General features: G+C 36.1%; 1 protein-coding gene across 1 annotated transcript in view; it reads left to right on the forward strand.

Annotated features, from left to right (window-relative positions):
• pex14 (peroxisomal biogenesis factor 14) overlaps positions 1 to 12,665 on the forward strand; it is a 59,938-nt gene that overhangs the window by 18,372 nt on the left and 28,901 nt on the right. Inside the window, exon 3 of the mRNA XM_039651992.2 lies at positions 6,476 to 6,560. Within this exon, the coding sequence (XP_039507926.2) occupies positions 6,476 to 6,560 (85 nt within the window). The remainder of the gene's footprint in view (positions 1 to 6,475; positions 6,561 to 12,665) is intronic.

Below are 12,665 nucleotides of genomic sequence, written 5' to 3' on the forward strand. Positions count from 1 at the left end.
TTTTTTGGTCAAAAATCTTTTAAAACCACACCGAGTTAGCCATATGAACAAGTAGGTCTTAAATGGAACACCTCAATGAGCCGGCAAAATGCATTGGATGTGTAATTCTGGCACCACAGACACTTTGGCTCTCTCATTAGTGGAAACAAATGATCACATGTGAAAGCTGGACATATCTCCCAACAGTTAATAATAACGATTAAGATAAATTTGCCCCACATTAACAGAAATGTTTCCAGCAAATGCTCTGCTTTACCGTGTTCTATTGATTTACATGTTAAGAGGAAATATTTCAGGTCTGTAATCGAAAGTATTGAGTACTAGTTAGCCTAGCGTTACAGATTAGCCTGGGCTGAGTGAGGCAAGTCGCTGGCAAACCTCTATGTGTATATTCATTTCCACCATAAACCTGTGATGTTCCATTAGGCTTAAATAACAGTCCGGTTTACATTTTATTTATTTATTTATTTATAATATTTTACTATTATAATTTTGTACTTTTCAATACCTGTCTTTCCTGTGAACGTGAAAGAGCATGCTGTTGATGCATGAATTTAATATCAAATGATGTTTAACAGGGTTTCCACAATCCTGGAAATATAAGGGTTATTCATAATTGCACTTTCCAGGCTTGTAAATAAATAGTCCTCCTGGAAATATAGTTTTAAGATCATGGGTATTTCTGTAGCCAATATTTATTTTATTAGTTATGCCTAATTCTAGCGGATAATAACGTATAATTTATATGAAGTGAAAATCCTTATCCAGTCACCAAAAACAAACTTTAAAAAACAACTAAAAGTTCTTTAGTGGAAAGTGTGGAAGTCCTGGATTCCCAATTTTGTCCATTGGTACTTATTTTCAAACCTCTGTATATCATATTACAAAACTTTCTACTGTCTTTTTTTCTCTGCTATTGTATTTATTGTTTTTTTGTTTTGTTTTGGTGGTAAACTTTGTTGTGACCTTTAAGTCGTCAAAGTTCAGAACATTCATAAAAAATTGCCTGCACCGTGATTTGAATATCAGCGCTGTAATCGCGGCTCTCTGTGCTCAATCCACTCGCAGCACATGGAAAATGTGTGTCGCTCTACTTTGTCATCAGTAATGGCTCTTTTTGCATAGATCTATTTATCACGAATGTGACCTTTTGAAACTGGATTTGGTTGCATAAGGAAGATGGGTAAAGGCATAACTGACTGAGATATTCCCTTTTCATGCACTTTTTTCAGTAGTTCAAAGTCGTAAACAGACCGTGCAGTTATGCTGAAGACCGTTGGAGTGACTGCTAAGATTTTTGTGATGGTGTTAAGGAGGAAGCAGAACATTTTAAAGGGACAGTTCACCCAAAAATGAAAATTCTGTCATCATTTACTCACCCTCATGTCATTCCAAACCGGTATGAATTTCCAAGAAAATATTTCTGAAAATATCTTCCCCGTGGACCACTGTGGACTTTCATTGCATTTGGAATTTTTTCCAAAATATTTTCTTTTGTGTTCCCGCAGAAAAAAAAAAAGGATTTATTGATAAATGTAATGTCTATGTTGTGTGGGTGTGGAGTTGATCAGTAAGAATTGATTTCATACAGCTGTTTTAGATGAACTCTTTCTTTCTCATGCACACCCGGTGTGCTCTCCTCAATAAAGGTCATTTAAAGCAGAAGTTGTCATAATTAGAAGGGCATTTTAAGATCTAATTATCAAAGATTAAAAATACAATTTTGTGCATCAATCCCTTCAGGAGTTAAAAAGGAATCTGACTGCAAGGAAACCCACATTGCAATTTCAGAGAGTCGACTCGGATCGCTTAAAGCATCCTAGATATCCATCTGTGTCATGGAATCATTCATGATAGAGGTTAATTAATATAGAAAGTCAACTACGGTCTCTTTCTCCCTCTCTCTTCTCCTGAAACCATTGTTTTGTAGGAATCTGAGACCAACCTAACACAATTGGATCAGTGTCTATTAGGCCTTTATTATATCAGGGGTGCTTCTTCACAAATGTACAGGGCAATTTGAAATGAATTGATTCACGCTGAGACTGGATCCCCAGACCTGCTAATGATTTCCTTTTAGCTTCCTTTACCCTTTGCTTTTAAGTGCCAACTGATGGCCCCCACCTTCTGCTGTGGTAGCTCTTGTCCTTTCTCACGGAGCGGTCATTACTGTCAACAGTCCTGTAGCTTAAGATCAAACTCGTATGCAGTCAGGCACTCTTTTTTGTCTGTAACTTCGTTTCACGACTTCACACCACCACCACAAAGTTTCAGTTTGTGATAGGAACTCTGGGGTAAAATGCCTTGTTGATTTAGTTTTATTTTCTATTTTCAACAAAAGCTAAGCACAGCTATTCATGCATACATCATTTGCAGTGACTGAGTAAAATTTGAGTAAATTTGATCTTACATTTAACACTCTTTTTTATAGCAATTGCAGATTTATGTTACTAATAAAACTCTATAAACTGTCCCATGTATTTTGAAACAAACAACCGTACATTTTTTGTTGTTGTTGTTCAAGATGTATGTTTATTGTTTAAAGGTATACTCCACCCAAAAATGACAATTCTGTCATCATTTACTTACCCTCAAGTTGTTGCAAACCTGTATGAGTTTCTTTCTTCTGCTGTACACAAGAAGAAGATATTCACTTCCATAGTAAAAAAATTAATAAAAAATACTATGGAAGTCAATGGATCCAATCATTCTTCAAAATATCTTCTTTTGTGTTCAGCAGAAGAAAGAAACTCATACAGGTAAATGATGACAGAATTTTCATTTTTGGGTGGAGTATCCCTTTAAAATGTAAAAAGGTAAGTGTTTTGTTTTGTTTTTTGCTTTTTTTGCTACACCATTTGCTATTTAAAATATTTACTTACACTTTTGATGTATTAAGATATTTAAAGTAGTGTGTATGCATTTGATGTCAAAATTGTTCTTATATTTTGCACATTTACATACTGTACGTATTACACTATACTCACCAATTCTAAAAGACCTCTGTTGCTGCCTTTTAAATGTACATTATTTGTATTTAAAACTACATTTTGCCATTTTTTTATATAATATAAATACTTACTAATATATAAGATGGGAAACATCACATTTTCTTGGAAGTTTTTTTTTTTTTTTTTTAAGTTTGTTGCCTACCTCTGAACACAGCCGCGTTTGGTGTCTCGTTCACTCGATATTGAGAAAATCTTTTTCCCTCCCATCTACAAATGATTTAATCTTTTGTAGTGTGTTGCCTTGAGCAAATGTATATTACCTTGTTTGACCTGTTTGCAAGGAAAGTCTTCCTTCTCAAATCTACTGGTTATATGGCAGCATTTATAAGCAAAACTTCTTCTAATTCTTACAGGTCTCAATTTCTAAAGCACTTTAATGTTCTTAAAATAGGAAAAAAGTGTTCAGAATTCACTGGTTATTCTTAGAATTACATTTTTATAAATTCCGGAAAATTGGGACTTTTTTTTTACATTAAACTGACTGTCAAAATGTGGTGTGATTTTTGATTCTGAATTGGTCCTTTATAAACCAGATATTGAACTTTTAACTTGTTTTAAAGGAGACTGAAATGACGAAAGAAAGCATCATACGAGGTTGGCTCGAAAAATTTGGCTTCCCTAATAGGACATTTATATTTCCTTCCCGATCAATATCATCATGTTAAGCGTAACGACCACCTCCTCCAAATTTAAGGCGAGTGTGAGGCAAAAGTGCTCTTTTAAAACTCTGTCCGATCCAAACTCAATAACCAACACGCGTGATTTGCAAGACCTCGTGCAGTCATCATGTTCACGGCGGGCATGTCTCCAGACGTGGCCCTTAATGTTCCTCGGCCCCTATGATTGAGTTTTCACCACTTTTTAGGTTGCACCTGACACTTGATCATTTATCTCATTTGTAAAGATTATCGGTTAGAACAGGGAGCACTTTCCGTGCATTAGCAATTTTACCCTTACAAGAAACACTAGAAAATAATGGTTGATTAACAAAGAGTATTTACTGGTATTCAGCAAAGAAACATGCACCCACCTTTTTAATTTGAGTTAATATTTTGCTTGCCAAACCAAATGTGTCTTGTACTGACATGTAGTGATACAGCTCTCCCCCTTAAAAGCAGGATCGCGCGCTGCTACCTTATACGACAACGAGGGTGATCTATACGTCAATAAGTAGACAAGACTAAAATCTGTGCAATGTGGTTATAATTGATTGAGATGTCTGGGTGGAACTTGCATAAAGCAGCCGTGTCATCTGCAAAGAAAAGCACTTTTCTTCTCCCTGAAGAACAGACGTAACACTCTTGAAAAATAAATGGACATCGCCCTCATTTGTTATCCCACTTTGATCCCATCTTTTAGAGAAGTGTTTACAAGAATGCCGTGCCCCTTCCATCCAAGTAAAAGCTAGTCTCAATCACAAAACGGAGTCGTATTTCAAGCCGAGGAGCTGCGATTTTTGACCCCTTTGTCTTTATAATCTTAAATGAAACATTCCTGCTGTTGTTGTTGTTTTTTCGCTGGCAGTGACTCAATTGAGAATGTTCTTTTCCTATAAAGTGTGATTTACTGTACACATGCAACGTCATTTTTGTGCAGTGCATAAAGAAATTGATGGTTTATGCAGTTTATGTGGTGTTTATAGGGCGGGGAAGGAGCGTTTCTGGATTGTAAAACACTTATTGTGTGATTCTCCAACAGCAAACCCTCGTCCATTCAAATGCTGATTTTCACTTGCGATTCATGGTGTCTGTTTTAAGACATGTTTTTTTGGGGGGTGGTAAGTAATGGCGCAAATACCAGTAAATTGACTAGCGCAACCCTTAGTAAATTGCCTTGTGTGATTCATTTATATACTTTCCTCCCATAAATTTTGCATCTGAAAGGGAAACTCCTACAAATTGCATTTGCAAAAAGGTCAGCTGCAAAAATAGCCTTTGCAACGCAAATTTTTTACTGTGTCTTTACTAAATGCTGACAGTTTTTTAACACCAAAAGAAGGTTTGCGCTACCACAAGCTGTTAGAAAATCTGAAATTTTTGTTGTTTTTGATGGTCAGAAAAAACTTGAAAAGGTAAAAAAAAAAAAACTTGATGCACAGATCAAGACATTTCCAGAAAGGTCATGTCAACTCAAAACATTGTCCCTGATGTGTTCTGAAACCAGGTGTGACTAAGGTTGCGTTTTATGCAGACTCTGCCTCAGATGTTTTTGAGGAGGAGACAAATGCGGCCTGCCTGCTTGCTTATTCCAATTATCGGAATCATAATCTCATGCCGTTCCCTAAATCGTCAGTGCCCCCCCCCCCTTCGGTCTTCCTTCTTCATCCAACAAAGTCAAAGTTGTTCCCCATAAATTTAAGCTGGAATCAATATGATGTGTTTTTGAAAGGAAACCCGGGTCCCCTACTCACTCTGTCTTGATTTGTCACCGCAGAATTATACGGCCGGCCCGACTATTACACATTCTTCTCAGCCTATTTTCAAAATGCAATCCTTTTGGATTGAAACAGGTCTTTAGTATATGCAATGCATTACCTAAAACGGATTACCACAGACAGCGCGCTCAATCACTTTTTATCTTTTGCCGCTTAAAGAAAAAGAACAGTAATCAAAACCTTTCAACCTATTAGAGGGATGACTTTTACAATTGAATCACAGGGACCACAGGTGCGATAACGAGGCGGCTCGGCTTTATCCTTGAGTGTGCGTTTCCCCCTATCTCCAGATGTTATTTCATGTTTATCTGTTCTTTAAAAGCACCACTTCAGAGCCCGCACTTCAAATTCATGCTATAATGGTGTTTGAGGAGGAGAGCATTTTTTAATTCTAGGAGAAGCGAGCTAAAGTGGCAGATCGAGGTGCACCTCGAAGGAAAACACGATGGAATCGATGGGAACGGCGCTGCACTTCCGACTACACGTGTTCTGATGATATTTAATTTTCTAGTGCATTAACACTCAGTCATTACAACATGCAGCCTAGGTGATTTGATCATAATGCATTTTCTTCTTTAAGAATCGCTGAAGTTTTTTAGCCAGGTATTAGATCCAGATGGGCACTTCAGCATTAAGTATAGATTTCCAGTCCCTGCTCACTTAAGGCTAGGAGTTTGTCTTAAAGAGGATAATGGCAAATTAAACTCCATACCCCATTTGTTCTGCAAACCTTGATGGGATAATTTTATAACTGCTGATTCACTCATTTCCTAGATTTATCTCTAAAGTGGTTTGGTGGTCTGGCCTCCATATACTTATTGGGAGGGGGAGGGCTGTTTTATAAGTTCCTGTTGTTGGCTGATGATATACCTTGGGGAGTTGGAAATGTACAATAATTCAGCCGCCTCGCAAGAATTCCTGAATCTTCCTCTCATTTCCAGTGAAGTTAATTTACTGATGACTTTCTATTATACTGATGAGCTCATTTCACGCTGCAAATGTAAGATTTTTTTTTTTTCCATCTTCACAGATTGCCACGGCGGTGAGGTTTCTACAAAACCAGCAAGTTCGCCAGAGCCCCCTGGCAACCAGAAAGGCTTTCTTAAAGAAAAAAGGTGTGTATCATCAGTATGTTCCTCAACCCTAATGGGAAATATTGCGTTTTTACAGGCAGAACGGCTACAAGATGGCTCAATTCCAAGACTTTGACCTTACATTTAACCAACTTAATGCTTTCGTTATTTCTTTCAGGCATGAGTAGAATCAGTTTAGTAAAGAGAGCCTTTTTGCAATGTCAGGTTAAAAGGACAGTTTGCCACTAAATATTTTTTTATACCTTTCATTCCAAAACCTTTCATATTCCCATAAAGAGACGTTTTGAAGAATGTGCATGTTGCTCTTTTACTTTCATTTACAACAAAAGGACAGAAATGCTGGCTTTTACATTCTGCTGTAAATATCTTTTTTTCTTCTTTTTTTTTACCATTGTTTCAAATCATAAAGGTTTCAGGTGAGTAAATGATGAGTGGTCATTTTTTGGTAAACTATCCCTTTAAAGACTGTTCAGTTTTAGGAACAGTGTGTAGTCCAGTGTCCAAAGATTTTCATGGGGTGAGGTCATTTGTGTATAAGGGTCAGGGGTCGAGGCCATTGTTGCATGGCCTGGAGGGTCAGCTAGGGGTCGATCGGACTGCAGAGAGCTTGATCCCAGCTGTGTGGATAAATGACCCATCAGTTGGGATGCTTTGGGATCCAGAAAATTAATATTGACAAACCCTCCTGCACTTTCAATGGAATTGTCAATTATGCTACCTCCCAGCATTTTAAAGCTTTTACTTAATTTAGCTGTTATCATAAATATTAAAGCACTGGAATGCATCGGAAAGTTTTATCGACCAGAGAAGTAACGTGTTGTGAGCATACATATGCATTCACTCTAAATTCAGAGCAGTTTAGGTATCAATCAATATGTGTGTTTGATGCATAACCCACCACTATCTCTCCTATGGCACAAACCCCTTTCAGATCAGATCACCGGCCTGAGTGTGTGCTGGATAGTAATCAATCCTTACGCTGTATTTTGATCTTTTTTGAGAGTTTTTTTTTTTTAAACCCAGCACCGAAAATGACATTGTGATGTTTTAGTGAATCACTTTGGGGGGGGGGGGGGGCGGCAATCATGGAAACTGAGAAGCACAATGTAATCTGTCTCACTTTACGGCTTATTTGAGTGTTTTGCCAGCAGGTCTTAACTTTAAAATCAGTCACATAAAATGACGATCACTTCGGAGCTGAAATGCAGATCATTTTTTAAAATAAAATATAGTCCTTCACAAAGGTCAGATTAGTTTTATCTTGATTACATTGAAGTTTAGCAAGGTCAGCATTGTCCTTTATAACACGATAACTCATCTGTCTCTGCACGCTATCGATAATTGTAAATCTTAGCAGAGCTGTGCTTATCGGACATACAGTATTGTCCCGATTTTTCCTTTTAGTTCTTATTTAAAATGAAATTTGTTCTGTCAGGACTAATTAATGGTAAAGACAGGTGGATTTGGCCTACGACGGTGCTAGTAGAGGGGCAGAGGAAAGCGAGCCAAATAGCTCAATGACCGGTGTGGGTAACCGGAGACAAAATCCATAGATGCCGGCTGGTGTTGTTCACATCAGTGGCCTATTATGACTTCTCAATATCTTTAGCATTTTCCTCGGTCAGTGCTTCTCGTTAGCAGAAGATCAGCTTCATTTATAATTCACAGCTGGGTTATGCGGCTTAATACGCAGTATGTTCAGGGCAAAATGTGGTCATTTCGAATGCATTCGACTGATTGTATCCAGCTGCAGGTATTTGCAGGTTCTGAGCGATATGCATCATGTTTGTGTTGTGTAGAAAGTGTGTTTGGTGGTTCAAATGGATTTCTCAAAGGGGTCTACTGGCACATCAAATATTAATATGCTAGTGTGTCACTGTTTCATGATAGGTCAACCTCCCCCCGCCATGCCAACTGAAGTCAATAGTATTCCACATGAATGTGACTTTTTCAGTATGCTTCCTAAAAAAGGATAACTAATAGATATTTTCCCTCTCTCCAAACATTTATTTTTCAAATTTTAATTCAAGTGATATTACCAACTACAATATTTAGAGAAAAACATTTTATTTATTAACATGAATTTTAATATTTATTACTATTTGACACGTCCTCCTTTTCCTTAATGACGACAGCGCTCGAGCTGATTCCAGGATGATCATGTGGTTTCAGACCTCAGTGTGTTTGTGTTATTTATAATCCATACATGCATGTATCTGTGTATACGTCTCTATTTTGTATGCGTGTATAATGTATATTCAGATATGACTTTGACCCCTCCGAACCAGGGAACACTGTGAACTCGGGACTTTCATGGCAATGTGTCCCCAGGGTGTGTTTGAACATCAATAGATCTATAGCTGGAAGACTCGGCCTTGTGCTATTGCTATTCTAATTTGATGTTGTATTTTTTTTTTTATGCGGACATTTGGAGATCTTCGAACGAGGACACTATTTCCAGGTCACTAGCCTTTTAATTACCGGCCCTTGTAACCGAGAGGTTATTGATAGAACTCAGAGCACAAAAATGTTTACAACCACAGCGCGCGAGTTATCACCAACGCTTCGAGTTTAATTTCTTACGTTTTCTCTGCTCGCTCATGCAATTTTGGGCGGGACGCAGCCGCTTACACCCCGAGGACCACTTCGCTGTGATATTGCCACTTGTCACGCAGTTATGAAAATATGTTAAACATTGGAACAGACAACTATTCAATATCCTCTCAATGGACGTTCCCATTGAGACGGCTTAATTAAGCCAGCGTGATTTAGGCATGATTTGTAAGTACTGTACGTACAGTTCATAATGCCTGCTGTTAAGGACGGATTTCGGATTAAAGTCACAATGACCTTTTTGTTTTAATTGTGGTTCGCAATCAGCAACCTTTTGTCTACACGCAAACGTTTTTGTTTTGTTTTGACTAGCCCCTCAAATGGAAGAAGAGCGCATGCAGGCTTTAAAGTGAGCCGTCTGTGAATTTGCATGTGCTGGAAAATGGTCTTGTGTCAGCACCGAGCCATTTCTACTGAGCCTCACCTTCAACAATGTAATTATGTCACAATGTTGTATCACTCTGAAAGCAACTCGTGCAATTTGAAGGGTAGGAGGGAGACTAATCTAGAAGCAAAGTGCTGAGTAATCTTAAGCCAATTTCTCCTTATTAAATTTCTCCTGAAATTTACCATTTTCCCAGTGCCCTGCTGAGCTCACAGAAGCAATTTTAACGTGCTGCTCTGTGTGTTGTTCGTGCAGTGTTTTCAGCGCCATTCCTGGAGTTTGCTCGAAAGTTTAATTTGATTAACATCGTTCATATTAAAGCATGCCTTAAAAAAAAAAGCTAGCTGAAATGACGGATCAGTGGTTATGAAGGTGACCTTTAATTTCCACTGTTTATGGCTAACACCTATTAATTAGGGATAGGGTTAAGCCAAGGTCAATTTAATAGTTGCTAAATGCTGGAACCAATTCTTCAATAGTAATGGTTGATGTACTCGTCTAGATTATCTTTGGCATTTAAGAGTTTTGTCTGTAATCCACACTATAGTTTTGTGCTTCATTTGTGCTAAGTTTTATCTCGCATTGCATTTCATAGTTTTTTTTTCCACTGATAAGTGCTTTACAACGGTTTCCCTGATTGTTTCTTATGCAGTATGTACAGTACGCTCTTTGCGATATCACTAAGCCTGAAGTAGCTCCTCATCCACCCCAGACCAGAAATCGGTCCCTTTTTAACTCGTATTACACAGCATATAATTTAGCGTTAGATTTAATATCATTAAAGTGGCATTATTACAATGAGTCACTTTTAAACTAAAAGCAATCAATACTGTGGGTGAAAAATAGACTCACCCAGTTGCTTCCGCTCAAACTGAAACGGCATGAGAAATATAGGCTAGAAGCTTATATTTTATAACTGCATTTAGTTTGTTATTGGTTGCTTTTATAGCCTGAGACTCTTGATGGGATGAAAATAGGAAATAGCGGTATTGTTATGAAGTGTGAGATAAGTATAGAGCACTGTTGTAGACATTTACTTCAATTCACACAAATTGCCCAAATGTACCCCTTTTATTATATAGTATAGTTTTATTTCCTTAACAGAATAACTACATAAGCTGTTTTTCTATTAAAAAAAAACAAATATATATATATATATATATATATATATAAAAGGGAAACAGGATCAGGAAATGACATTTTATTATAGTGCTTTTTATTTTTTAATATTTTATTTATTTATTTTGCATTGTAAAGTAATTTCTGTTTTATAGGTTTAACAAAACATAAAATCTTTTTAAGTACTACCTTTGGAATCAGTATAAGGCAATATTATAAGGTGACATTGTTGATCTGTCCGTCATGATGAAGTAGAAGAGGAGCATCATGGACGTTACAAAGATCAGAGATCAGATTTCGGGTCAGCCACATCCCCCCAAACAAGACCTTAATATCCATCCATCTTAATTTCTAATACAGCTTAATGGCATATTTATGTAAATATTTTCCAGTTTTGCTCTATATTAACAGTGAGAAATGTCAAAGTCCCCATAAAATAAAACAATACCATCTTCTGGTGGAGTGGGGAGTTAAATTGGATTCCTGCAGCAAGCAGCCATAGTGGCGGGCAGCTGATGAAGGGGAAAATAGGAAGCACTTTGATTACATGTTGCAGCGTCTTTACACAACAATCTCTCCTACACGTATTATTTACATGCCTTATGGTCTAATCCGTGCTGAAGGATACCTACGTGATTTCCACCCCTTTCACTCTCTCAGTATTTCTGTCTCCCTCTCTTTTCAAGGGGAATGTGATTGGTCTCGGTAAGCATTCGGAGATATGCGCTAATGTTTTCTAAGCAGGTCATTTTAAAGTGTAAATTGTGAATCTCCCAGAACATCATTACATCACTCTTTGATTGGGCTTTCCAAATGTGGGTGTATATGTACTTATTATCTAGGCTTGCGTTAATTGTATGAGCTGTCCTTAAAGAAAGGTGGTTTAAAGAAGCTGCATGTAATCGCTACACTGTAATTACTTGGTCTGTACAATTTTACCAATAATTCCCAAAATTATTCTGCAAACGAACATTTATTTTCAATTTTTCTGGCAGTTATGGCTCAATCTATGTCTCAGTATCTTGATTCGACGTAAACTAACAAGCTTGTGGGTTTAGTGATGTCAATATAGTGGGTAGCATGCTGTAATCACTTTTCAGATGCATTTGTTCTATATTTTGATTAAAGATTTTAAACAAATATTTGTAATCCTTTGAAATTCATATTTTTTTTATAAATTATTAATTCATTAAAAATATATTTTTTATTTTAAGTTTCAATACTTTATTATTATTTTAAATGATAATTATAGCATTTGTTCTATATTTTGATTAAAGATTTTAAACAAATATTTGTAATTCTTTGAAATTCATATTTTGAATAAATTATTTATTCATTAAAAATATCTTTTTTATTTTAAGTTTCATTACTTTATTATTATTTTAAATGATAATTACAATATTATTGTATTTTTTACAAAACTTGTTTAAATCACAATTTAGACTAAGGTTTTATAAATTACTTTTCGTCTGTGTCATCAATTTGTTAGAATTAGGGCTGTCAAACGATTAATCGCATCCAAAATAAAAGTTTGTGTTTACATAATATATGTGGGTGCACTGTGTCTGTGTATAATTATTTTATATATATATAAATACACACTCATGCTTGTATATATTTAAGAAATATTTTCATTTATATACTGCATATAGGTTTATATATAATTTATATTATATATAAATATCAAATATATAAATAATATTTTTTTTTCTAAAATATATATGCACGTGTGTGTGTGTGTGTGTATATATATATATATATATATATATATATATATATATATATAATTATACACAGTGCACCCACAGATATTATGTAAACACAAACTTTTATTTTGGATGCAATTAATCGTGATTAATCGTTTGACAGCCCTAATTAGAATACATTTTGCTGTAGATTTGCATAAGGTTTCATTCTGAATTTAAGTTTTGTGAACTGTTGACTTTTAAGACAAATCAAAACAAGCCTTAAACTCACGTGTCATCATTTTGAATCTGTTTAATGACTCA

This window comes from Pimephales promelas, chromosome 20 (genome assembly GCF_988280905.1).
Source record: "Pimephales promelas chromosome 20, fPimPro1.hap1.1, whole genome shotgun sequence".
In the NCBI taxonomy this organism is placed as follows: Eukaryota; Metazoa; Chordata; class Actinopteri; order Cypriniformes; family Leuciscidae; genus Pimephales; species Pimephales promelas.